The sequence below is a fragment of the Peromyscus californicus genome, unplaced genomic scaffold (assembly GCF_007827085.1).
Source record: "Peromyscus californicus insignis strain IS unplaced genomic scaffold, ASM782708v3 Scaffold_8__1_contigs__length_139910024, whole genome shotgun sequence".
In the NCBI taxonomy this organism is placed as follows: domain Eukaryota; kingdom Metazoa; phylum Chordata; class Mammalia; order Rodentia; family Cricetidae; genus Peromyscus; species Peromyscus californicus.
Window position 1 is genome coordinate 135,124,217 of NW_026294606.1, and position 27,472 is coordinate 135,151,688.

A 27,472-nucleotide genomic window follows, 5' to 3' on the forward strand; every position below is an offset into this window, starting at 1 on the left:
TTCCATTTATGGAAACGAAGGATAGAGGTCACCAGAAAACTTAGGTACAGAAGGTGGCCCATAGGAAAGGCCCATAGAGAATGACAGGAGACGTAGCCCCTGTGTCTCCTGCCATAAAAATGGAAGCGCAGCTGCCTTGCCATGCAGCAGTTAGTTTCCAGGGTAGGAGACCCTTTGGGATCTTCTGCCAGCTCCTTCTGTCTGCCAGAGCAGCTGTGGAGTGGTGCCTGCCAATGCTGGCCCTGCCCTGAGGTGGTGAAGGAATTAAAGAATGAACAGATACTTCTGAAGCTGCCATGGATGAGCCTTGGCAAGCTGTGGGGCCTCAGCTTGAATTTACACTCATCCAGGACACCGTATGCAGCAGGTGGCTTTGGTGTTGAATCCAGTCCTTTCTCCATACCCTGGTGGCATTGCCAGTATAGTGTATGGACGAAGCCTTTACAAATAGTGTCCTTGGTAACGAGGTCAGGGTAAAGGTCAGTGAGGGGTGAAGAAAGTGAGTTGCTGCCTGCTGGTTCACCTTGAAAGCACACCCTAATTCATTTGCTCATTTATTGCAGAGACTGTGTGAAGCGCTAGGGTAGGTGCCAGGGAACATGGGCTCGCTCTCATATGAGAACTTTCAGCTGTAGCCTAGACCAGGAGCCTCACGCTCCTGGCCTCCTAGGCACACACGGAATGTGCAGGGGTGAGGCCCCTCATCTGTCTGGAATGGGGGCAAAGCCGTAACTGGTGTTAATCTGTACTGCCCATTCGTGGTTGGGGTATAGAATATTTAGGACCTAAGGAGCAACCAAGTAGAAGCCTTAAAGCTACTTGGCAGTTGGCAGAAAGTGTCAGAAGGCCATGGGGATGCAGACAGCAGAGGGCACAGGAGAAAACCAACGGTGACCTCATTGAGAAGGTCAGTTAGTATTGAACCATCATGGTCTCCACACGAGTGGGTCATGAATTGCTCAGTTGCAAGTGGCAAACACAAAGCAGTAGAATAAAGAGTGCGTCACGCACAGAGGGGGAAACGTGGCTTCACAAGACGGCAGCACGAATACCTGCACCCAATGTTTAGTATAAAATAATTCCTGTGGGTTGTGATCCAAAGCTGCATTTCAGAGCTGGTTTCTGGGTTGTTCTGTGGGCAAGTACTGCCCCCTTCCGACAAGGCATGTGGCTCTGTCCCTGGCCATAATTGGTGCTTCAGCTGGGGTCCCTTAAATTCTTTTGTATTTGATACTAAAATGCTAGTGTACTGACTTGAGCTCTGTGTCCTCTGATGTCCAGTCTGACCCTTGTCATGTGACTATCACAAGTATGTATTGACACCAATAGTGTGCTGGGCACTGTGCTTCACCATGTAAGGCCCAGGCCTGCCAACAGGAGCTCCCCTTCCAGTGTGGGAGTGAGATGAGTGTGGCTAATTCCTGGAGTGGCTGAATCAGACCTCCCTAAGGAGCAGCTGTGCAGCTGTGCTCTTGAACCTGCAGTGGAAGAGTTACCCAGTGAAGAAGTGTGGAAGCACTCTAGGCAGCAAGTCCTGTGTGCACCAGGGCCCTGGAGTTGGGGTTCTCTGGTTGACTCAGGTGAACTGGTTCATAGGGTAGGTAGGGAGTTCGAGAGACGGCTGGGGTGCTAGGAAGGGCCCAGGAAACTTGGTTTTGACTTGAAGCAGGGGAAATGTGCTCTGCTCTGTGCACACTCGGTGCACCGTGAGCTAGAAGGAGCAGGATCAGAAGCTGGGGGGCTAGATAGGGGAGCTTTGTGCTTAACAATCCTGGGCAGAAGCCATCAGTAACTGCCATGGCAGCTTCGTTATTCAAGGCCCCAGAAGTGACCCTGCTCTCCACTGACTGCTCGCTCCATGGTTGAGCCTACAAGAAACCCTGCAGCATGGTGAGTGTCATGGACATGGACCAGGAGCAGGCTTGTAAACATGGTCTCTTCTTTTTCAGTTCAGACCTCAAGGGAACCTGGCTGGCTGGAAGGGACCCTGAATGGCAAGAGAGGGCTGATTCCACAGAATTATGTCAAGCTGCTGTAGCTCCTGGCCTCAGGGGTCTCCTGCTGATCCTGGCACCATGCACCAGCCTGGGAACACCACCAAACACCACATCACGCTCAGGAACTGCAGATCACTGTGGGCACTCCAGGGCTGGGGAGGGGGTGGAACTTGCCACCTAGGACTGTGCAGACGTATGTGTAAGGAGAGCATAGTCAGCACAGGTGGAGTGGATTCTCATCTGGCAGGCACTGGGGCTTGCGGATTTTTAATTCTCCAGCCTGTGGAACAGGGAGGGCAGGGCCCACTGGTGACGTCACTGCCAGGCATGGAGGAACCCAGCTCTCCATGCATCTGCTGCTGAGTTTTCATGGGAACCGTGCTACTCTTGTATTGTATGTCCAGGACACATGTGGCCTTGTGGGTGCAGGGGAGTTGGTCCCAGTCTGGAGAGAAGCCAAGAGAAGCTTTTTCAAGTCTTGCCTTCCTGCCTGCCTCCCTGGCTCCCCGGGCCTGCTCCCTGGCAGCTGCACCAAGCTCACCTGTGTGCTTACAACGGTCTTTTCTATGTGCTCACCTGGGTACTGTTTGCCCCATGCCACCTTGTTGCCACAAGGCCCCTCTGTAAATGAAATAAAATGTAATTTACTATTTGGTGTGTCTGGCCTACTATGAGGGAGTGCATTCCTTCATTGGTGATTCATGGTTTGACAGTTATGGTGAGCAGACCATCAGAACCTTGTTATTTGTGGCAGGGAAGAGATGAAAGCCCTGCGTTGGGAGCTCCAGTCTCCTGCATAGGCCGTTCCCCAAGACACGGTAGGATGGGAACTGGTCTGTGGTAATGTGTGGGTGAGTTGCACCCATACTGATGGCCAGCCCTCCTGCCTGGCTTCTTTGGACACATCTCTCTCATACCACCCAACACGGCCTTGCCTTCTAGGTCTCAGCATTGAATGTCCCCATCTTGATGAAGCCAGGCTGTGGGAAGGGTGGGCTGACAGCTTTCCTAGCATGGGATACCCTGCTCTCTCCCATTCTCCTCGGCCCCAAGTCCAGGCCCAGGCCTGGCCAAGTCCTGTGGGGACGAATGGCTAGCTCTGCATCGGAGGGACTCCAGGAGGTGGGCTGCTGACATCCAACCCACATGAGGGTCCTGAACCTGCCTGAATTTTCTCTTAAGGATTTGTCAAAAGCAGGATGTTGCCTTGTCTCCCAGACTGACTCTGGAGCCTGCTGCGCTGCCGGCTAACAGCTGTGGACTCACCTCGCGTGGGCATGTGTAAGGGCATCAAGTTTGGATCTGGAATGTCCCCCAAAGGCCCATGTGCTAAAGGTCTTGTCCCCAGCTTGTGCCACTGTTTGAAGGAGATTGAAAGTTTGAAAAGGGAGTCTTGTGGGAGGTTTCAGGTCCTTGGGATGTGCCTATCGGGGTTGATGGGACACCAGTCTCTACCTTTCTCTCCTGAAGTCATGTTGTGCCACAGATCCAAAGCTCATCTGTCGTGAAGTGCCACCTCCAGGACTGGGAGCCAAAATAAACCTTCAAAAGTTGATCACTTCAGAGAGCTGAATAGCAGGAGTCCCATGAGGATGGGAAGAATGTGCTTTTTGGAAGTATGTATTCTTTAAAAGAGTAAGGACCTTTTCCTTACAGTATCAGTTAAAATACCAAGCCATAGGTCCTGAGGGAAGAATTGAGAGTACTGAGGCCCCAGGGCTGCACTGTAGTGGCTATCTTGAAGTTTGAGTGGGCAGCCTGGCCCTGGAGGAAGGGTCAGAACCTTTGGTGTCCTGTGTTTTGAGCTGTCATTTCCTGGTGTGACTTAATGAATGTGCCCGTAGAAAAGGTGTGCATATGGGTAGGTATGGTGACTCAGCGTGAAGAGACTGACGCCTGGTGGTGCTCCTCATGGGATGAGCAGAGCGGGCACTAGACACAACTCACTGCAGCGAGACTGTTGGCCGGCTTGAAGGTTCACCTGCCCAGAGTGTGGTCCACCCCTCCCTGTGCCTTAGCATTTGATTATGTCAGCCCCCACAAGTCCGGCTGTCCCCACGATTCTGCCCTTGCTTCCCAATAGGAAAAGCGAAGTGTGAAGTATGACGGGGGCTGCTGGTGCCTTCATTACAATTGCTTGCACATTGGTTACCCGTGTCCTCTCTGTGCCGTGGATACCAGTGGGCCAGCAGCAAGGCCCCAGAGTAGTGTGGCTAAAGAGGCTTCCTGTGGCCCCGAGAGCTGCAGGCCTGTGTTTATCTAGGGGAAAGCAAGAAATGCTCTCCTCCCAGAGCCAGAGGAAAGTCAAGGGTGTTTCTATCAGAATATGGCCCAGGAGCAGCTTGGCGCAACTTACCATCACCTCAGGGTGGGGCAGAGAACTTAGCTTTGGGCAGGGCCCAAACTCTGCACGGTAATGGGAGCAGGGGTGTAGGGTTACACCTGGGCATCACTTCCGATCTCCTGAGAAGGCATGTGTCTTGTTAGATGGGTGTGGCTAATCCTCGGAACATCTCCAGGAGGCTGGCTGCTGGCATACATGCTTCACTCCGAACTTGACACCGGCTGCATCTCTCCCATCCAGCAGCCTCAGCCGCACTACTAAGACTAGTCTTCAGCCTTTGTTGGCGCAGAGGCCCTGCAGGAGTCTTTAATGCGTGGGTTTCCATCTGTGGAAGGGAGACACGAAGTGCTGTTGGGACCTTTAGAGAATGTATTCCGTGTCCAGTGTGCACAGCAGGGACGCTAGTGAGTGGAGAGTGGGAGGCAGAGGCACTCTGGGGGTTTGTGTTTTCTAGCCACTGCCATCATTTGGATCTTGGGAGTCTGTCAAAGTTCCATGTGTTGAAGGCTTGGTCCCCAGCCGCAGGCACTCCTGGGAGGTGGTGGCACTTATCAGACAGTCTGGACGTGCCCTAAAGGATGAGGGCCCTCTGTCATCGCTCTTTGCTGCCTGGACATTGTAGGGCGAGCAGCTTTGCTTTCCTTCATACCGCTGCTTTGAGGCCACACCCTCTCATAGTCCCCAAACCAGAGTTGGCTAACCACAGACTGAGACCGCAGAAACTGTGAGCTTTAAGCCAGCCTTCTCTTTTAAATGTTGATAATATGAAATACTCTGCCCACAGGGACAGCACTAACACATCACACACACACCCCTCTGCCATCCTCTGCGAAGGCCATTCTTTGCCCTTGTTCTCTGGCTGTCACTGCCATGCCTACACCCTTCCCAAGGTCTCTGCCTCTAATCCTGGCTTGTCTTCACTTCCCGTCCACCTCATGCTGAGTGCATTCTCATCCTTGGCTTCTCACGTCTCTCAGAGCCAGCCTCTGAATCTTGAATGACACCTTGAATCTTCTTCAGCCACACAGCTTCTCCATTCCTATGAGGATGATATTGCAGGACTGTCTTCTCTCTGCCCTGTAAGTGTCAAAGCAGATGATTTTCAGCTTGCTTTTCCTCGGCTATTTTTTTATTATTTTATTTTTTTGGTTTTTCGAGTTTCTCTGTGTAGCTTTGGAGCCTTTCCTGGAACTCGCTTTGTAGACCAGGCTGGCCTCGAACTCACAGAGATCCACCTGGCTCTGCCTCCTGAGTGCTGGGATTAAAGGCGTGCGCCACCACCACACGGCTTTCCTTGGCTATTCTAAGCAGTGGTTTACTGCTACCACATTTGGGGAGCACAGCTTATTCTTCTAATGCTAAATGTCTGGCTAAAAGTGTCTCAGTCTACCTGCTAGAAGAATATTCTTGAATCTTTCTATCTGAAGATGAGCACAGCTGATGACTGTCCAACATGAGACCTGCACATTGAACTTGGACCACGGATGTGTGTGGGATGAAGCTGGACAGCTCAGCGCCACATGTTGGTGATGGATTTCTTCCTTGGAAAGCTAGTGTCTATTAAAATGCTGCAAGTGGAGTGGGAACAGCTTGCTCAGACCCAACTGAGTCTGGCTCGTGAGGGCATGAATAAAACTCCTCTGTAAAGCTACAGAGACAGGTTTTGTTGACCCGGGAGAAACTTGGGAATCAGTCTTGGTAACACATGTTCTGCAGAGTGTCTGAATAACTGAGCGCTGTAGTGACATAGTCTTTCACCCCCTCTTGGAACCAGCCTCTTCTGTCAAGAGCTCTCCCAGTTTGACTGTGGGCTTGACCCTAGAACTCACTTTAGTCAATGGGACAGGCACAAGTCTGAAGGACCAAGGCTTAGAAAGCATTAGCCCAGCCGGGCGGCGGAGACACCTTTAATCCCAGCACTCTCTGTGAGTTCGAGGCCAGCCTGGTCTACAGAGCAAGATCCAGGACAGGCACCAAATCTACACAGAGAAACCTTGTCTCAAAAAACCAAAAAAAAAAAAAAAAAAAAAAAGCATTAGCCCTTTCCGCTATGTGCTGGGTGGTAAGTGTGTGTTGTTCATGTAGCAAAGCTATTACAGGCTAAACACAGATGCATGAGGGAATCCAACTTAGCCAAGTCTGGTCCTAATCAGCAGACTCCCTGGGCAGTTCACAGACTCTGGAGAGAGACTGGCGAACTAGCGGGCTGCTCTGTTGTGCAGTAATTCTGCCCTTGGCTTTGGACAGCCTTGGCTCATGCCAAACGTCTGAGTCCTATCTTAATGTTCTTCTATTTAATGCTGTTTGGGAAACTACTGTTTTATTCCCATGCTGCACTAAGAATTGGGTGGCTGGAGCTAACTATAGGTTAGGTATACCTATAGTCGTCTTAACCTGCAAACACGTGCATCACTTATCAAAAGGCATGCTAGTGCTTTTTGTGAGAAAATGTCTCCTCTTTGCTTTGGGGGGCATTCAACATACACAAGCAGTAATCCTCTTAGTCTATATGCAACACATTGCACGGATATTAATGCCGTGCCGACAGTAGTCGCTGGCTGCCCTGGCAGTTCTCACCTAGAGATTCCTGATGGGGAATTGAATTCTTTCGGCCCAAGAGTTGCTTTGTGAAATTCTTAAAAGCAAAATAAAGGCACACTTGCCCCAAGAATCGCCTCCTCAGTTCTGTAGGCCACCTGCTCTCTCCAGAGTGCTCATGGGTAGGACCTCTTGGCAGGCTCCAGTGCTAGACTACTTTCGTTTCAAATTTGAGGCTGTGAGAAGCTTTGCTCCTCAACAGGTCAAATTTCATAAAATATTTGCATATAAATTTGCTTTCACATACAGATGTTTACCACCTACTCTGTGTGCATACAGCTCTCCTCCTGGGCTGTGGTCAGTGACCACACTATGTGTGCTAGAATTTTATCTGTTGTGCTTAAGCAATGTTAAATTTGTCTATCACCCCGGCTTCCCTTTCTGAAAGCCAGTCAACACTCACCCACTAAATGACACATTACTTGAATTTATCTATGAGGAAATGTTTCCTATTTTAAAATGAACTAGTAATTGCATTTTTGTGGTCCATGTTCATGAGAGTCAAGGGGGGAGTCCCATAAAGAATGGGTAACCGTCAGGGTTTGCAGGTACCTGAGGGAGACAGCAAAAGCACACGGGGAAGTCTGCATTCAGCTGGCCTGGTCTACTCAAGTGAGTCTCGCAGTGCTGTGGGTGTAGAGATGCAGGCCATGCTTATGTGTATACATGTGGCCATGTGATTATACTGTTATGGGAGAGTTTAGTGAACTGAGTTTTAGCCACAGAACTGGGATGACTAATCAGTCCCCAAAGAGAAGGCTGATCATGTGACAGCCAACAGGACTCTTTCTAGCCTCAGAGAGAACTCCAGTGGTTCCAGTGTTGGCTGCGGGCTGAAGGGCACAGGATCAGGATGTAGGAAGGCAGGAAGTCTAGGTGTAGCTCTAGGCATTCCAATGAAGTTTCCAGAACAACAGGTGATTTAAGTAAAGGATTTATTGTAATCTGCTTACAGTCCTTTGCAAAGACAGACATGTTTTTGCATAAAGATATAAATTGCTTCATTTTAAACTAATTTAGTGTTTTAATTATATGAAGAAGTTTTGGTGAATTATGAATTGTACCAAACCAAGATTTTTAAGAGCAATATGGTACAAAAATAAGAGCAGACAGACAGTTTGGCCTGGGACAGGCATTCAACAGTGAATTTAGAGAATATGGCTTCGCTGTTTAGTTAAGCAGAGTTACCTGGAGACACATGAGGAGCCAGTAACTTCGTTAATACAAAAAGCAGATGTTCTCCACAGTCCTGGCTAGGATGGAATCCCAATCATAAAGCGTTAACTCAACTCCTCCCCCAGACACCTTGTCTGCATAGTGTGTGTTCATCACCTTCGAGGCGTGGCTTTCATATTGCTGTGCTGTAAGCTGGCTGCATTTAAAGATCTGCCTATAAATTAAATTCTGGAAATCGCAAATTATGTAAGAAAGCCCCTCCCTCTGAGTTCAGCCTTCCTAGGTTTCCCCTTGCAGAAGGCAGGCATCTTTTGAAAGACAAGGTAATGTTGCCTGCATGGTGAACCCTGTGGGAAAGTGCTGACCCACCTGAGCCTTGTCCTGGCCTTCTGCTTGAGCTACGAATTTTAGGTTTTGGGAATTTGTGTGATTTCACTGAGTACAGATGAGAGTCATCACTACATTTGAAAGATTAATTTGGCCTCTATTTAAAGATTATTTAGTGCAATCATATTGTAGTTCCCCAGAGATACACATGTTCGTGATTTGGGGCAGAAGAAAAGCCATAAATTGCATCAGTATTGGACAGATTAATGAATTAAAATTTTAGTGTCACTGTCTTGCTTATATGATCTGTAGTGTTTTTGTGGTTTTTTTCCTCCAAAACTGTTTGTGTATAAAATTTTCATTTTTAAAACCTACCTTAAAAAAAAAATCTAAAAACCTTCTAGTGATCTGCGGGTCTCCACGCCCTTCTGATTGACTCTTACCCAGATGGATTGCCCCAGTACCTCCTGCTATGATTGCTGTTCCCATGACCAGCTCCAGGAGTAAAGAACCCTGTCCAAGGCCAGAGGTGACTTCTGATCTTTGACAAATGCGGAGAGTGCATGGAATTTTTCCCCCAGAGGAGAAACTTGGATTTTCTGATATGGAATAATTGTGCTCTCTGAGCTGAGTTTGAAGTCTCCTCTTCTAAGAGTGGGTTCTGCTTCTCGTGGAAATGGGGGAAGACAGCACTCCCAGGACCTCGGTCCAGTGGGCCCTGTCAAGTGACACCTGCCAGGAGCTGCAGACACTGCAGTGTGATCCCCGATGGAAGCAGGAAGAAGCAGAAGCCAGAACAGGGCGCTGGAGTCTCCCAACACCCCACCCGGGAGACCAAGAACAAAACAGATACTACAGAAAAAGTAGAAAGGCTTAGAGACAACCAAAGAGGTTTAAGTGTGGTTATTTACAACAGAGACTGTAAAATGGTAAATTAGATATGAAGCTAAAAAAAGGCACAGCTTTCCCTTTCTTAAATACACTGTAAACGGTTCAGTACGCATGCAGAGCATCTCACGTTACAAAAAAAAGTTTTACCTTGTTTAGACAAAGATAGTACTTAAATAGTCTCCAGCAAAATAGAATTCTTTCAAAAATACTTTCCCATTCATCCTATTAACCATTAAAGATTTTTTTGTATGTGTCTCATTTACAAAAGTTCCTTACACCTTATTTCAGGTCCTTCACGATTTATACATACAGTAATGTACAGCACAGCAAAAGACTGCAAAAATTATTTGTAAAGCCAACACAATAGATACTAGAAATTGAAACCAAGGCATTTAACATCTTATCCATTCTAATTAAATAATAAATGGACGCTAACGAGTGTGTATGCCAGCGATGCAGAAAAAACGTGCCCCGGAAGGCCGCAGTTCCACGCCACGTGTTCTGTTATTACACATCAGGAATCTGTATGTATTTTTTGTTTTTTGTATTTTTAAATAACAAAAGAATATTAATGCCCCATATTGACTAGACGTTTTATGTGCAAACCAAGGGTAAGCTTAAAAAGTTCTCTAGTCCTCGAACCCTTTGAAAACAAGCGGGAGATACCAGAAACTACATGGCATAGTTAAAACTTCCATCTGTTAAAATATCAAAATCAGAGTTATTGACTAGATATGGCTTTTCATCCAGAGGAACGGGAACGTGTTTTCTAAGCGCTGGGAGTGGAGAGGGAAGAGTCCTTTTTAGCCAGCTCAGGCCTTGCCAAATCCACGTCTCATGGCTTTCCCGGCTCCAGACCCTTGATGTGATTTTAAACTTGAGAAACTGCTGAACAAGTGCGAATCAACCACCACATGTTCCAACTGCGAGTTCTCGGTCCTTCGTCGGTGCAGAACAATGCGGGGAGACTTAAGGCAAAGTTCTTCCTGGCTGACGTCCTCCTCACTTCCTGTGAAAGTAAAGGGGCGTGGCGTTCCCGGACTCCACCTTTGGCAGCTGGTCAGTGATGATCTCCACCAGCATGGCGGGAAACTCCACCTTCAGAGCCTGGGACTCCCGGAAGGTATAGAAGCAGAATTCCAGCAGGTCGCTCACCAGCTGCAACACAGACACAGAGAGCATGATCCGGGGCCTCATTTCCAGATCCCCGCCTCCTCTGCGGCCTAACCCTGGTGCAAAGATAGGCAGCAGTGCTCAGGAATTCTGCCAGGAAACCGTGGCATAATAGTTTAGTCAAGTTATCAGGTGTGTTCCTGTCACCCGTCAACCAGTATCTTCATGCTAAATAAAGTTAGCCAACTGTCTAGCATGAAATGAATATCCGAGGCACGTGGGACATAAATGGAGATAACTGCTCCTTTGGAAGCTCTGCCTCAGCCCCCCTCCTCCTCCCTCTCAGAAAGCCCGCCAAGTGGTGGCTCCTCCCCTGGAGCTGCTACAGGGTCTTTAAGCTTGGTCCCTAGGTCTGCCACTTGATTTCGCCTCTTCCCTCCCCGCCTCACTTCTGGGGGGCTTGAGAGTCGCCCAGGGACACACTGCTCATTAAACCTGGACTTTTAATTTGGTGTTATCTGGCTTATTGCATTGGAGAAACCCACTACTGGGGATACAAAAATACTTATCAATAACAATGCCTGGGCCACGGAATGGCCCCTCAACCACTTCTCATTTGCAAGCTTGTGAATTGGTCAAATCTGGCATGTGTAGCTATGCTTGGGCCCACACCTGCCCACAGAAGACCAGAAGCAGGAGAGGCTGCCTTGTTAGCAAGGAAAATGATGTCTCTGTGGCTGAGCTAGCCAGTGTATCCCAGGCAGCTACCACTTTCACGGGGCTCTGCCCTGAGCTGGAGAGTAGTTGGGGCTCCTCAGCTACACTCCACTTCTGCCTGATCTTGAGAAAATAAAAGTTAAGGGGTATCGTCTGTGTGCCGTCCCCGTCCCTGCTCTGGTACTCAGGAAGCTTTTCCGCTCTCCGGCCACCGGAGCCACCCCAGTTAGGTAAGTGAAGAAAACCCATAAATGTATTACACCATTAGTGTCACTAACGCACTTAAACAGAGGGAAAGTATAGAGAGTTTCAACGTCCTAACTGATCAGACAGAAAAATTCGAACTTGAAGGCAGATCCTTTTACACATCTCAGTTGAAAAGGAAATGAAGAATGTCATGAAGACTTACGAGAGAGTCTGTTAACTTAGCAGATTTTACATTACTGGAGTTCCAGAACAAATACCAGATGGGAGAAAACACACAAAACATACACAACTAAATAGTGCTCAAAACTTCCTAAATCTTGGGTAAACCCATGCAGCTTCAAGAAATAAGTACAGTCAAACTAAAAAAAAAAGACCAGCATCAGGGACGTGTGGGGCAGACGACTGCACTCAAAACAGCTGGCGGTGATGCCAGGCACTGGCTGGCTTCCTCCCCACCAGAGGAAGTAGCAACTGCACTGTGAGGTGAGTGGCCATGGAGAATGTGGGAGCTCTGTGGGGTCCAGAAATCTGGGACAGCACAGGAGGAGGGCACAATATCCCGAAGTGTGCACCTTACAGGAGCAGGGGTCATCCCTCTCTGCAGTGGTGAGGGAAATGTCCCAGCAAACTTCATTAGTGTGATACCTGTCATCCCAGAAACTGATGTCACCATTCTGATGGCCTGCTGTCAACCTGGGTAATTAACCAGAGATTGTCTCAGCGGTTTTGCTTTGGAAAAAGAATTTACTCACTCATAGTAAGCCAGGGCCTTACAGCCAGCAGCCATCTTAAGACTTGCCTACTCTGAATGTAGACAGCTCTGTATATTCACAAGCCGCTATATATTCTATCTGAGGCCCTAAACCTGGCTAAGTAAAGTGACCCAAGTCTTTCTGGGTGTTGTGACATAGGAATGGATGGCACTGTCCTCAAGAACGGCTTTACCCTTTTAGACCAGGGGTGTGGCCCCCCACTTGAGGATTTTATGTAGTGCTGAGAATGAAGACAGATGCCAATGCAGTTCCTGTGCCACCCTCCCCACCACTGCCACAGTGGTTCCCTCTGCCTTGGTGGGGCCCTGTGCTTCTCCCTTGGCTCTTCTCTCAAGTGGAAGAAAGGAACTACTGTGTCAAGTACAAATCCCACTAAAATGGCAGATCTCCAAAACAGATTGAAAGGATCAAACATTATCAATGCAGTAACCCATTGAACTAGAATGAAACGGACTAAAAGATTCAGAGCAGCCAGGACAGCAGAAAGTTGTAATAAAATATTCTATAGAAACCAAAGGAAGAAAAAAGGGATCCAACTGGTTTTTTACAAAAGTTTTTTATTTGTTTTTAAATAAACAATACAATGGGGAAAGTGCCTCCTCTTCAGTAAGTGCTGCTGGCAAGACTGGACATCCAGAGGCAGACAGTAGAAACTTGACCCCATCTCTTTCCATGTACAAAAGTCCAGTCAAGAGGGATCAAAAACCTAAATGTAAGCTGGGTGGTGGTGCACACCTTTAATCCCAGCACTTGGGAGGCAGAGACAGGAGGATTTCTGTGAGTTTGAGGCCAGCCTGGTCTACAGAGTGAGTTCCAGAACAGCCTGGACTACACAGAGAAACCCTGTCTCAAACCAAACCAAAACCAAAACAAAGGGGGAAATGTGATACCTAACGTACTTGAAGAAAATATGGGGGAGACATCATAGGACGTGGGCTACAGACCATGATTTTCTCATTAGGAGCCCAAATAGAGAAGTAAACACAAATACTGATGAGTAAGGTCATATCAAACTAAAATATTCTGTACAGAGAGACAATTAACAGCGTGAAGAGACAGCCTACAAAATGGAGAAAATATTTACTTATTCACCTAACTGAGGGTGCAGAATATGTTAAAAAAAAAAAGCCAACCTCAAAATTGATGACCAAAAACAAACCAACAAACAAGCATAACCTACTTCAGCCACCAGGGATTTACAAGTCACTACAACAATGAGAAATCAGTTCATAAAGCCTAGAGTTACTACTAAGAAAAACGCTGACAAAGAAGTAGAAAAATCAACTCACACACTGTTAAGGGAAGTTTAAGTTAGTACACACATTATGGAGAAAAACATGGCTGTCCCCTTAAGAAAGGAGTCTACCGTATGGTCAATTAACTATGGGCAGGAAGACCAGCAGATTAGAGAGAGAGCCCTGTTTATTATGATGCTATTCACAACAGCAAAGCTACAGAATCGACCCCCGTGCCCACTGGCAGAAGATGGGTAAAGAAAATGTGCATCTCTACAGAACGCAGTGCTGCTCAGCCACAGGCAATGAAGTCCTGTCTGTTGCAGAAGTGGGGCGGGATGGCATTCAGTGAAAGAAGCCAGACACAAAAGGCAAACATTTTGTCATGGGGAAGTTGAAAAAGCTTGAACTGAAAATGGAATGTTGATTAGTAGATACTGGAAAGGGGAGTGGTTAAAGGGTGATTGATCAATGTTTGTATAGAATAACATAAAAAGTATGAGACAAAGAATGAGAAAAGGGCACTTGTGAGGGAATCTGAGAAATGGACTGGTTGAAAGAAACCTTGTACATTAGAAGAAAATGGGACGGTGTATTTAAAGTCCTAAAAGAAAAAAAATGGCAACTAAACTATTATACTCAGAAAAACTACTATTAAAAAATGGGGGAGATCCTGCCCCGGACCTCCCATCTGGACAAGAGGTGAGTGCCTGGGCTCAGCCTAGATCCCATCCCTTGGCACCAGTCATTCCAGGGAAGACCTGCCCAACTTGGCCCCAGGTTTAGGCCATCGGGCAGGATCCCATCCACTCCCACTGGGAAGGCTCCCCTTCTCCAAGACCCCCGGCAGATCCTGCAATCTCCACGCCCTGCCCCCACGCCCATCCGCCTGAGACCCCAGCCACTTCCTGAGATTTAGAGACCAGCCCCCAGCTCCCATCCTGCCCGGACCTCCCATCTGGACAAGAGCTCCCATCCTGCCCCAGAGCTCCCATCTGGACAAGAGAGAGAGGCTTCCTGAATCTGTCAGCTCTGTCTAGACCAAGTGTGCTGATAAGACCAAGAACGAATCCACAAGGAGATGGGCAGACGTCAAGGCAGAAGTACATACAACAAAATGGAGAGCAATACAGCATCACCAGAACCTAGCCCTCCTCCAACAGCTAGACCTGAACATCAAAAAATGGAAGAAGCAGAAGAAACCAGCCTTATGAACAACATCATGAAGAGGGTAGAGGCTTATGTAGAAGGAATCACAAACGAAATTGAGGAAAAGACAAACAAAAAATGGGAAGAATGCTATAAAAAACTAGAGGAAAGGACAAATAAAGCAGAAGAAAACAATAAAGCCCTGAAAAAAAATCATGAAAAAGCAATGAAACAGATGAAGGAAACAATCCAAGACCTGAAAAGGGAAATAGAAAAAATGAAGAAGACACAAACAGAGGGAATGCTGGAAATAGAAAATCTGAGTAAACGAACGAATGGGAACTTCAGATGCAAGTATAACCAACAGAATGCAAGAGATGGAAGAGAGGATCTCTGGCGTTGAAGATACGGTACAAGAAATAGATTCATCAGTCAAAGAAAACACTAAAGCCAACAAAGTCATGACCCAAAATGTCCAAGAAATGTGGGACACCATGAAAAGACGAAACCTACGAATAACAGGGATAGAGGAAGGAGAAGAATACCAATTCAAAGGCACAGAAAATATATTCAACAAGATCATAGAAGAAAACTTTCCCAACTTAAAGAAGGAAATGCCTATGAAGATACAAGAAGCCTATAGAACACCAAACAGGCTAGACAACCCCCCCCCAAAAAGTCCCCTCGCCACATAATAATTAAACAACTAAATGTACAGAATAAAGAAAGAATATTAAGAGCAGCAAAGGAAAAAGGCCAAGTGACTTATTAAGGCAAACCCATCAGAATAACACCCGATTTCTCAATGGAGACTTTGAAAGCCAGAAGGACCTAGAGATGTAATGCAGACACTAAGAGACCATGGATGCCAGCCTAGACTAATATACCCAGCAAAACTTTCAATCATCATAGACGGAGTGAACAAGACATTCCAAGACAAAGCCAGATTTAAACAATACTTATCCACAAACCCAGCCCTACAGAAAGCACTAGAAGGAAAATTCCAACCTAAGGAAGTCAGATACACCCTCGAAAACACAGGCAATAGATAATGCCACAGCAGTAAACCCCAAAGAAGAGAAGTACACACACACTACCACCAAAAAATAACAGGAATGAACAATCATTGGTCATTAATATCCCTTAATATCAATGGACTTAATTCACCTATAAAAAGACACAGGCTTACAGAATGGATATGAAAGCAGGACCCATCTTTCTGCTGCATACAAGAAACACACCTCAAATTCAAAGATAGACACTACCTAAGAATAAAAGGCTGGGAAAATACTTTCCAATCAAACGGTCTTAAGAAACAAGCGGGTGTAGCCATCCTAATATCCAGCAAAATAGACTTCAAACTAAAATCAATCAAAAGAGATCAAGAAGGGCATTACATACTCATCACAGGAAAGATCCACCAAGATGAAGTTTCAATTCTGAACATTTATGCCCCAAACACAAGGGCACCCACATATGTAAAAGAAACATTACTAAAGCTTAAACCACATATAAAACCCCACACATTAATAGTGGGAGATTTCAACACCCCACTTTCACCACTGGACAAATCTCCCAAATCGAAACTTAACAGAGAAATAAAGGACTTAACTGATGTTATGACTCAAATGGACTTAATCGATATATACAGAACATTCCATCCTAACAAAAAAGAAAATACCTTCTTCTCAGCACCCCATGGAACGTTCTCTAAAATCGACCACATACTTGGCCACAAAGCAAATCTCAACAGATATAAAACAATTGGAATAGCCTCCTGCATTCTATCAGACCACCATGGTTTAAAGTTAGATTTCAACGAAAAAACTACAGAAAACCTACAATCTCATGGAAACTGAATAATGCTCAACTGAATCACCAATGGGTTAAGGAAGAAATAAAGAAAGAAATGAAAGACTTCCTAGAGATCAACGAAAATGAAGACACTGCATACCCAAACTTATGGGACACTATGAAAGCAGTGCTAAGAGGGAAATTCATAGCACTAAATGCCCACATAAAGAAGTTGGAGAAATCTCACACTAGTGACTTAACAGCACACCTGAAAGCTCTAGAACAAGAAGAAGCAAAGTCTCCCAGGAAGAATAGATGACAGGAAATTATCAAATTGAGAGCTGAAATCAATAAAATAGAAACAAAGAGAACAATACAAAAAATTAATGAAACATAGAGTTGGTTCTTTGAGAAAATCACAAGATAGACAAGCCCTTACCCAAACTAACCAAAAGACACAGAGAGAGCATCCAAATTAACAAAATCAGAAATGAAAAGGGGGACATAGCAAAAGACATTGAGGAAATTCAGAGAATCATCAGGTCATACTTCAAAAACCTCTACTCCACAAAACTGATGGATAATTTTCTGGATAGGTACCACATACTTAAGTTAAATCAAGACCAGATAAACTATTTAAATAGTCCAATAACCCCTAAGGAAATAGAATCAGTCATTAAAAGTCTCCCAACCAAAAAAAGCCCAGGACCAGATGGTTTCAGCGCAGAATTCTACCAGATCTTCAAAGAAGAGTTAATACCAATACTCTCTAAATTGTTCCACACAATAGAAACAGAAGGAACATTACCAAACTCCTTCTACGAGGCTACAATTACCCTAATTCCTAAACCAAACAAGGATACAACAAAGAAAGAGAACTACAGACCGATCTCCCTCATGAACATTGATGCAAAAATACTCAATAAAATACTGGCAAACAGACTCCAAGAACACATCAAAACAATTATCCACCATGATCAAGTAGGTTTCATCCCAGGGATGCAAGGGTGGTTCAACATACGAAAGTCCGTCAATGTAATACACCATATAAACAAACTCAAAGAAAAAAAACAGATGATCATCTCACTAGATGCAGAAAGGGCATTTGACAAAATCCAACACCCCTTCATGATAAAGGTCTTGGAGCGATCAGGAATACAAGGAACATACCTAAACATAATAAAGGCAATTTACAGCAAGTCAACAGCCAACATCAAATTAAATGGAGAGAAACTCAAAGCAATTCCACTAAAATCAGGAACGAGGCAAGGCTGTCCACTCTCCCCATACTTATTCAATATAGTACTTGAAGTTCTAGCCAGAGCAATAAGACAACATAAGGAGATCAAGGGGATACAAATTGGAAAGGAAGAAGTCAAGCTTTCCCTATTTGCAGATGACATGATAGTATACTTGAGTGACCTCAAAGATTCAACCAAGGAACTGATACAGCTTATAAACACCTTTAGCAACATAGCAGGATACAAGATCAACTCAAAAAAAATCAGTAGCCCTCCTATATACAATTGACAAACAGGCTGAGAAGGAAATCAGAGATACATCATCCTTTACAATAGCCACAAATGATATAAAATACCTTGGGGTAACACTAACCAAGCAAGTGAAGGACCTATATGACAAGAACTTTAAGTCCCTGAAAAAAGAAATTGAAGATGTCAGAAAATGGAACGATCTCCCATGCTCATGGATAGGCAGGATTAACATAGTAAAAATGACAATCTTACCAAAAGCAATCTACAGATTCAATGCAATCCCCATCAAAATACCAACACAATTCTTCACAGACCTGGAAAGAATAATACTCAACTTCATATGGAAAAACAGAAAACCCAGGATAGCCAAAAGAATTCTGTACAATAAAACAACCTCTGGAGGCATCACGATCCCTGACCTCAAGCTCTACTATAGAGCTACAGTAATAAAAACAGCTTGGTACTGGCATAAAAACCAACATGTGGACCAATGGAATCGAATTGAAGACCCTGACATTAACCCACACACCTATGAACATATAAATTTTGACAAAAAAGCCAAAAGTGTACAATGGAAAAAAGAAAGCATCTTCAACAAATGGTGCTGGCATAACTGGATATCAACGTGTAGAAGGCTGCAAATAGATCCATATCTGTCACCATGCACAAAACTTAAGTCCAAGTGGATCGAAGACTTCAACATAAATCCAGCTACTCTGAACCTGCTAGAAGAGAAAGTAGGAAGTAATCTTGAACGCATTGGCATAGGAGATCACTTCCTAAATATAACACCAGTAGCACAGACACTGAGAGAAACAATCAATCAATGGGACCTCTTGAAACTGAGAAGCTTTTGTAAAGCAAAGGATACGGTCAACAAGGCAAAGCGACAGTCTACAGAATGGGAAAAGGTCTTCACCAACCCCACATCTGACAGAGAACTGATATCCAGAATATATAAAGAACTCAAGAAATTAGACATCAAAATGCCCAACAGTCCAATTAAGAAATGGGCTATTGAACTAAACAGAGAATTCTCAACAGAGGAAACTCAAATGGCTGAAAGACATTTAAGGAATTGCTCAACATCCCTAAGCATCAGGGAAATGCAAATCAAAACGACTCTGAGATACCACCTTACACCTGTCAGAATGGCTAAGATCAAAAAACACTGAAGACAGCTTATGCTGGAGAGGATGTGGAGCTAGGGGAACTCTCCTCCACTGCTGGTGGGAATGCAAGCTTGTACAACCACTTTGGAAATCAATATGGCGCTTTCTTACAAAGTTGGGAATCAATCTCCCCCAAGATCCAGCAATACCACTCTTGGGCATATACCCAAGGAATGCTCAATTATACCACAAGGGCACTTGCTCAGCTATGTTCATATTAGCATTGTTTGTAATAGCCAGAACCTGGAAACAACCTAGATGCCCTTCAACTGAAGAATGGATAAATAAAATGTGGTACATATACACAATGGAATACTACTCAGCAGAGAAAAACAATGACATCATGAGGTTTGCAGGCAAATGGATGGATCTAGAAAAAATCATCCTGAGTGAGGTAACCCAGACTCAGAAAGACAAACATGGTATGTACTCACTCATGGGAGGATACTAGATGTAAAACAAAGATGACTAGACTGCTACTCACAACTCCAGGGAGGCTACCTAGAAAACAGGACCCCAAGAAAGACACAGGGATCGCCCAATGACTGAGAAATGGAAGAGATCTACATGAACAACATGGACGTGAGTGGGAGTAATGAAGGGCAAGGGTCGAGGGAAAGAGAGCTTAGGGGAGCGGGAGATCCCAGCTGGATCAAGAACAGAGAGGGAGAACAAGAAATAAGAGACCATGATAAATGAAGACCACATGAGAATAGGAAGAAGCAAAGTGCTAGAGAGGTCCACAGAAATCCACAAATATACCCCCACAGTAGACTACTGGCAATGGTCGAGAGAAAGCCCGAACTGACCTACTCTGGTGATAGGATGGCCAAACACCCTAATTGTCGTGCTAGAAACCCCATCCAGTCACTGAGGGAACCAGATGCAGGCCAGGCCCCAGGTGGAGCTCCAGGAGTCCAACTGCGAGAATGAGGAGGGTTTGTATGAGCGAGAATTGTTGAGACCAATGTTGGAAAAAGCACAGGGACAAATAGCCAAACGAATGGAAACACATGAACTATGAACCAATAGCTGAGGAGCCCCCAACTGGATCAGGCCCTCTGGATAAGTGAGACAGCTGATTAGCTTGAACTGTTTGGGAGGCATCCAGGCAGTGGGACCGGGTCCTGTCCTCAGTGCATGAGCTGGCTGTTTGGAACCTGGGGCTTATGCAGGGACACTTGGCTCAGCCTGGGAGGAGGGGACTGGACCTGCCTGGACTGAATCTACCAGGTTGAACTCAATCCTCAGGGGAGACTTTGCCCTGGAGGAGATGGGAATGGGGGGGTGGGCTGGGGGGAAGGTGGGGGGTTTGGGAAGGGGGAGAACAAGGGAATCCGTGGCTGATATATAAAATTAAATTAAATTATAAAAGAAAAAAAAAGATTAAAAAAATGGGGGAAGGTTTTTCAACACACAAAAAGCTGAGGTGATTCATCACCACAGAGCAGCGGGGCAGCCCTACAAGGAATGGCGAGTATCACGCTGACCAGACGTAAAAATGCAAGACTATGCCATGCAGCAGACACAACAGAAACGCAAGGTAATAAGGTATAGTGATGCAGAAACTCACAGAGATGAGCAGTGAAGGACAGAAGAGACATAAAACATGAGAGAAGTTAACAATAACAGGTGCACGTCTTCAGTTATCAATGGTAACCGTGAATGCCACTGACTTGTTTCCCAGGTAAAATATACACATGGAGTGCTTGTGTGTGTGTCCGGGTACTAGATGCAAAGAAGCAGTTCACTTCACTGGCAAGCGTGTGCTCAGATTGGAAGTAAAGGAACTGGAAGAGGTATAATGCACAGAAAACAGAGGTCAGATGACAGATACAACCAGACAGAAAGACTTTAAATTAAAAAAATGTTAAAGGAGGGATCTGAGGAGATGGCTCAATGGGTAAGAACTCTTACTGAGCAAGCATGAAGGCATGAGTTCAAATCCCCACCTAAAAACTTGTGTGTGGCCACATGCATGCCTATAACCCCCAGATCTGTGAGGGGTGGAGATCAGAGGGTCACTGTGGCTGGCTGGCTTTTGGCCTACCTCTAGATTCAGTCAGAGCCCCTGTCTGAGGTGGGAAAACTGGGGGCTAAAGAGCAGGACATCGGCTGTGCTTCTTCCTCTGACTTCTGCATCAGCACACACACACACACACACACACACACACACACACACACACACACACACAGCCAAAGAGAGATAAAGTCACTATATAATGATAAAGAGATCAGCTCAGTATTAGGTGATAACATTTATACAAATACACATACCCAAACTAGAATACAAAATTGCATAATGCCAACATTATTCAATCAAAAATGTGGGATACAACCTGACATGATAATATCTGGGGGACCTTAAACCCCACTTTCATCATTAGACTGTCCAGATTAAAAACCATCTAAAAACCTTGCAATTAAACCCTATTACAGGCCGAATGGGACTAAGACGTCTCCAGAGCATTCCTGCAGCAGCTGCAGAGGACATTTTCTAGGACAGATTATTCTAGGCCACAAAAGTCTCAATGAGTTAAAAACAAATAAATTATGGCATGCATCCTTTTGCCACGATGTTATAAAAATAAAAATTGATGATCAGAACTTTAGAAGGGGTATATGCACATTAAACATTATTTTGAATGACCAATAACCAGTCAAGGGGGAGATATTAAAATTTCTTGATATGAATGAAATATCTTGAAATATTTGAATATTTCAAATATCTTGAAAAATTCTTGAAATAGAACATGGGTTGCAGTAAGAGCAATACCAAGAGGTAGAGGGATAAGTACCTATATTAAAGAAATGAATATCTGAGATAACCTAATGATGTAACTTGAGAAAGAAGAAAATTGTGAACCAAGTCAAAGTCAGTAGAAGGAAAGAAATAACAAAGACAGGTAGAAGGACACAAAATGGAGACTTCATAAATGAATGAAAGGAACTGATGTGCTGGTGCACGCCTGCAACCCCAGCTCCTGTGAGTTCAAGGTCAATATTGCATAACAAGAACCTGTCCAAAAATTAAAAGATAAACTGACCAACTGGGTAGACAAGCCATGTAAAAAAAAAAAAGAAAGACCCAAATCAGACATGAAAAATAAGAACATACGCCACAGAAATGGAGCGGAAATATTTTCCTCTGAGATCAGAAACAAGACAAAAATGTTCACTCTCAGAGGTCCTATTCAATCTAGGACCATCTACTCGGCACCCTGTTATCCTACTGAATACAGTATTAGAGCAATATGAGAAAGGAATTAAGGGCACCCAAGCAGGAAAGGAGAGAATGAATTTGTCCCTGTTTAGAGACACCATAATTGTAAGTATATAAATAAAGCTACTGACCCCACACACAGTGAAGTGCTGGAGCTGAGGACTTCCTTCACTAAGTCTACAGGATGTCAAGTCAGCACACAAAAGTCAGTAGTTTTTATGTGCATGGAAAGGAAATTGTCAAAGAAGAAACCAAGAACACAGTCCCCTTCACAGTAACCGAAACAAACACATTTATGAATAATTTACTGAAACATGATGATGTCTAGAATTAAAATTCTGAAATACTGATGAATGACATTGAAGTGGACACAGAAAAATGGAAATACATCCTATGTTCTCAAATTGGGAAAATTAATATCACTAAATTACCCATATTCCCTAAAGCATCCTACATGATCAATGTTATTCCTACTCAAGTATCAATGGCAGCCTTCACAGAACAGAAAAACAAATCCTGAAATATGTATGGAAATACAAAAGACCCCAAAAAACAGCCCTAATTAAAAACATGGAAGCTAGAGACATTATCTGACTTCAGGACACAGTATGAAGAGATAGTAACCCACACACCATCCTGGCTTAAAAACCATCAACAAAACAATTGAACGTCAACAAAACACTGAACGAAAAATCAGTCCATATATCTACAGTCAAGTGGTTTATGATGGAGGATCCTCAAAAATTGAAACTAGAACTACCATTGACCCAGCTGTCTCCCTACTGGGAACACATGTGAATGAGTTGAAATGAGCACGTTAAAGAGACCTCTGCCGTAGCATGCTCACTCTAGCCAACGTCTTTGTCCGCCCACAAACAGAGGCAGCATAGGGAGGGAAAGACAGCAGGAGGTAAGTTGCTTGCTCTGCAAGTGTGAGGACCAGGTTCTATGGCCAGAACCTGTGTAAACTCGGGGCCCAGTGGTGCATGCTCGCCCCTGCACTGAGAGGGGACACAGGTGGGCCTTGGTTCACTGACCAGCCAGGCTAGCTTATGTGGTGAGGTCCAGACTAGTGAGAGATCTTGCTTCAAAAGAAAAAAATCAAGGTGGACAGTGTACACATTGTGTTCACAGGAACACCCCCCCACACACACACACGATACAAAAAAGAAAATGTAGTAATATCCGCAATGAAATAACTAACTGAGTCATTCCTGTGGCAGGTTGAGGGCATTCCTCCCTGCGTCCTGCAGCTTCTCAGAGGCCTGTGGTGGGGACACTGCACGACTGCCTCAGTGGTAAGGCGCTGAAGAGAGTCAGCCTGGCTGAAGACGCCCTGTGTGCTTTCCAGATCACTCTCATTACTCTCGTTTCCCAGATGTTATCCACTGACTAGAGGAAGCACAGCTGATTAGGACTCAGCCTGTGCCTGAGCGTCGGGAGGAAGCTGGAAGCATTACATTCGAAGTGCAAAGTTTAGTCATGTGGGTCTAGGGATGTAGTTCAGTATGGGGAGGCATTCTCAAATGTGCAGAGCTCTAGTTCCATTCCCGGCAGCAAAACCAGACTCAGCCAGCTTTAATGATGGGGGTTGGGACAACTTCAAAAAATACCAACAGGTTTACTGGCCACAAATGACTAGTTACTATTTAGTCTAAGTGTTCCATAAATAGACCTGCGAACACTGGAAAGTGCTCCACTGAGATTATGTAAGGCACTTGGCCTTCATTCAAAATCAAACAGGTTTATTCTTGGATCTGAAACCAAAACCATAGGCAACAACTATGAAAAGCAAAATGCACTACATCAAAACTAAAAGCCAGGCATCAAAGACATCACCAAGAAAGCCATGAGGCACCCCACAGAAGGAGATAAAATATTTTAAAATTGTGTATCTGATAAGTGGCTAATACCTAGACTATATTAACAAAAACTCCCACAGCTGAACAATAACCAAAGTGATTTTTAAAATGGGCCAAGAACCCAGAGTCATTCTCAGAAGTCAAACGCTCTTTAACACAGGAAGAGCTGTTCAACACTTCTGGTGAGTGGGGAGATGAGAGCCAAGGCACTCTTACATCCACACCAAGGAGAATGCCTCTATCCCAAAGCAGAGGAGAAATAACGGTTTACAATGATACAGAGAGACCAGAACCTTCGTGCACTAGGAAGACAATTTGACAACTTCTCAAAAAGTTAGAGAGAACTCCCAAACAATCCAGCATCTACTATGAGTCTCCACCAAAACTAACAGAGAAGCATGTGTGTGTGTATGCTTACAGTACTGTTATTCATACTAGCTGAGAGCGGGAGATAATCTAAAATAAATAGATAAATAGAAATAAATTGATAAGAAAATGATTCGTGCACACACACACACACAATTATTCAGCTTTAAAGAAGAATGAGACTCTGGTACATGTCACAGCATGGGTGAACCTCAAGAATATTACACCGTGAAGAAAGCTATATATGAGTAAAAATACTGTATAATTTCACTTATATGACAAACACAGAATAGCAAAATTCATAAGACAGAGGCACAATTGTGTTTACCTGGGTGGAAAGGAGGCAGAATGGGATGTTTCTGTCTGGGGATAAGGATGGGGGTAACTGCACCATTGTGTGAAGGAACTTACTGGCACTGCATTAATGCCACTTAAAATAACATGCAATACATTCTGCCACAGTAAAAAAAAATCACTTAAAAAAAAACCAAAACAAGTAACAAGCGGATAAGGACAATATGGCACATTTATGCAATAGAATATTATTCAGCTATTAAGAAAAACAAAATCATGAAATTTGCGGATAAGTGGACAGAGTTAAGAACAATCACAGTGAGGTACTGGACACACAAATACAAATACTGCATGTTTTCTCTTTCATATGGATGTTAGTGTCTAAGTTTTAAGTGTGTGTATTTCATTTAGAAGAACCACAGAGGAGGGAGAACAGCGGGGACCAGAGGGAGGAAACAGTCCCCACGGAGGGGAAAGAGACCATGGTCTTAGGAGGGGAGAGAGGGCAAGCAGGAGGATGAAGCTAGGATGAAATGGGCAAAGGAGGGACCATGAGAGGGACAGCTAACACTAAGGACCTTTACACAATCTACGACTGTAGGAGCTTCCTAAAATACATACATATGTGAAAGAAATTGAAATGCAGTTACCACATATTAGGGGCGACGATGCCCCAAGTCAAAACCCCAGCACCAGGAATAGGTACATCTTGTTGAGTGATTGACCAAGGGGTCCCATGGACTGAACCCCAAACACCACAGGCTATTGCCAAGGCTATTGGTTGTCCTCTTCAACCTTATGCTGAAGACATCACTTACGTCATCAACCATGGAGATATCAAGCTGATGTCCAATGAAAAGCTTCACCCTTACCAACTAGCATTCATGGTGTTTTCTCACCCTGCATGCTACCAGGGGAGAAAAGTAACCATCAACATCACCCAGCTATGAACCCTGGGGCCTACAATAGAGAGATGCCTGCAAGATACATTGGTGCAATATTTACACAAACATTATAGGAGCAGTCAGCCACTATTTCAATTGGATTTGTGGCCCACTCCATGAGATGGAATCCACAACTTACACTGATAGAGTGGGCAAGACTCTGAAACTAGATAGGTCATGGGCCCTAGAGGAAAACATACACTATTATTCTGCTAAAAGAACAAAGCAGTAGAATGACCCTAATGCCATATTGCTATACTCAAAGAGCAGTGAATTGCTTAACCTCATAAGAGAAGATTCTACTTGCAGTAGATGGCCATTAACACAGAGACCCACAATTGGACAATGTGTAGAGAGTGAGAAACTTTTGGAGCACTCAGCCATAAATGGAATGTCTTTATCAAACCTCTCCTTTTAAGGCTCATGGATCTATGTGGAAGAGGAGGCAGAAAGAGCCAGAAGGGTGGATGACTCCAAGGAGACAGTGTCTTCCAGACACAACCAGGCTGATGCACATATGAACTCACAGAGACTGTGACAGTGTGCACAGGACCTGCACAAACTTAAGCCAGTCACAACCCCAGAATGGAGAAGGGGAGGCGGGCACAAAGCCCCACCCCCAACCAAGAAGTTCTTTGCAGTTGATACCAGCTGGGAGAGGGAAAATCAGTTTTCTCCAATGGAGTGACCCTGGCTATATCAACCACACTCTAGGGCAGGCCTCATGCTTAGAAGCAGCTCACCAACACAAATGGACTCCATGGTTTTATGTGTGTGCTCTGTTTTGTTTTGTAGTTTTTGTCTTTTTGGGGGAGGGATTTCTGAGAGAGCAAAAGAACACGGAGTTGGATGAGTGGAAAGGTGGGGAAAGAATACAATCAAATATATCGTATGAGAAAAAAGCCAAAGAAACAAACAGACAAACAAACAAAACCCTTCAAATCAAGAACCAGGGTCCAAAGCCACTCCCCGCTTCCCAGTGCAGGTGAGCAGGGTGTGCTGTATGCACAGGTGACATAATAGGACCTTGTGGCTCTGCTCTTTGTGGTTGGTTCCACCTCAGCAAAATGTGACAAAGCTAAAAAGACTGCCTCCCACAACAACTTGATGGCATTTGACTTGTTTCTATTCCCAAAGCAAATCTAACCTTAAACAGGGCTATGCTACACTCTACCATGGATTCCTATCAGAAGACACAGGCTCCAGAGGGCCACTGCCCTGGGAGCCTTGACAGGCTCTCTTCCAGCCTGAGTTTTGGAGAGTCCTGAAGGCTCAAAGGCATTCTGGGTCAAAAGTTTGCATACTCGATGTATCAGACAGGCACAAAAGAGGCACATAGGGACCGCGCTGCCTGGTTCTGTGACAACCTGACACAAGCCAGAGTCCTCAGAGAGGAAGGAGCCTCAGCCGAGGAAAGGCCTCCATAAGATCCAGCTGTAAGGCATTTTCTCATTTAGTAATCAATGGGGGAGGGCTCAGACCATGGTGGGTGGGGCCATCCCTGGGTTGGTGGTCCTGGGTTCTATAAGAAAGCAGGCTGAGCAAGCCAGTGAGAGCAAGCTAGTTAGCAGCACCCCTCCATGGTCTCTGCATCAGCTCCTGCCTCCAGGTTCCTGCCCTGCTTGAGTTCCTGTCCTGACTTCCTTCGATGATTAACAGTGTTGTGGAAGCATAAGCCAAGTAAACCCTTTCCTCCCATTTGGTCATGATTTGGTCATGGTGCTTCATCGCAGCTCTAGAAACCCTAACTGAGACAGGGACAGACGTTGGATCTTGTGTGAGCTCTGCCTACAGTTC

General features: G+C 45.0%; 2 protein-coding genes across 9 annotated transcripts in view; one reads left to right on the forward strand and one right to left on the reverse strand.

Moving 5' to 3' along the window:
• Arhgap10 (Rho GTPase activating protein 10) overlaps nt 1-2,647 on the forward strand; it is a 279,570-nt gene extending 276,923 nt beyond the window's left edge. For all 3 annotated transcript variants that reach the window (XM_052727775.1, XM_052727774.1, XM_052727776.1), the window contains one exon: nt 1,950-2,647. In XM_052727775.1, the coding sequence (XP_052583735.1) occupies nt 1,950-2,038 (89 nt within the window). In that variant the 3' untranslated portion in view covers nt 2,039-2,647. The remainder of the gene's footprint in view (nt 1-1,949) is intronic.
• Nucleotides 2,648-7,857: 5,210 nt separating this feature from the next.
• Nr3c2 (nuclear receptor subfamily 3 group C member 2) overlaps nt 7,858-27,472 on the reverse strand; it is a 333,780-nt gene continuing 314,165 nt past the window's right edge. For all 6 annotated transcript variants that reach the window (XM_052729017.1, XM_052729020.1, XM_052729018.1 and 3 more), the window contains one exon: nt 7,858-10,491. In XM_052729017.1, the coding sequence (XP_052584977.1) occupies nt 10,336-10,491 (156 nt within the window). In that variant the 3' untranslated portion in view covers nt 7,858-10,335. The remainder of the gene's footprint in view (nt 10,492-27,472) is intronic.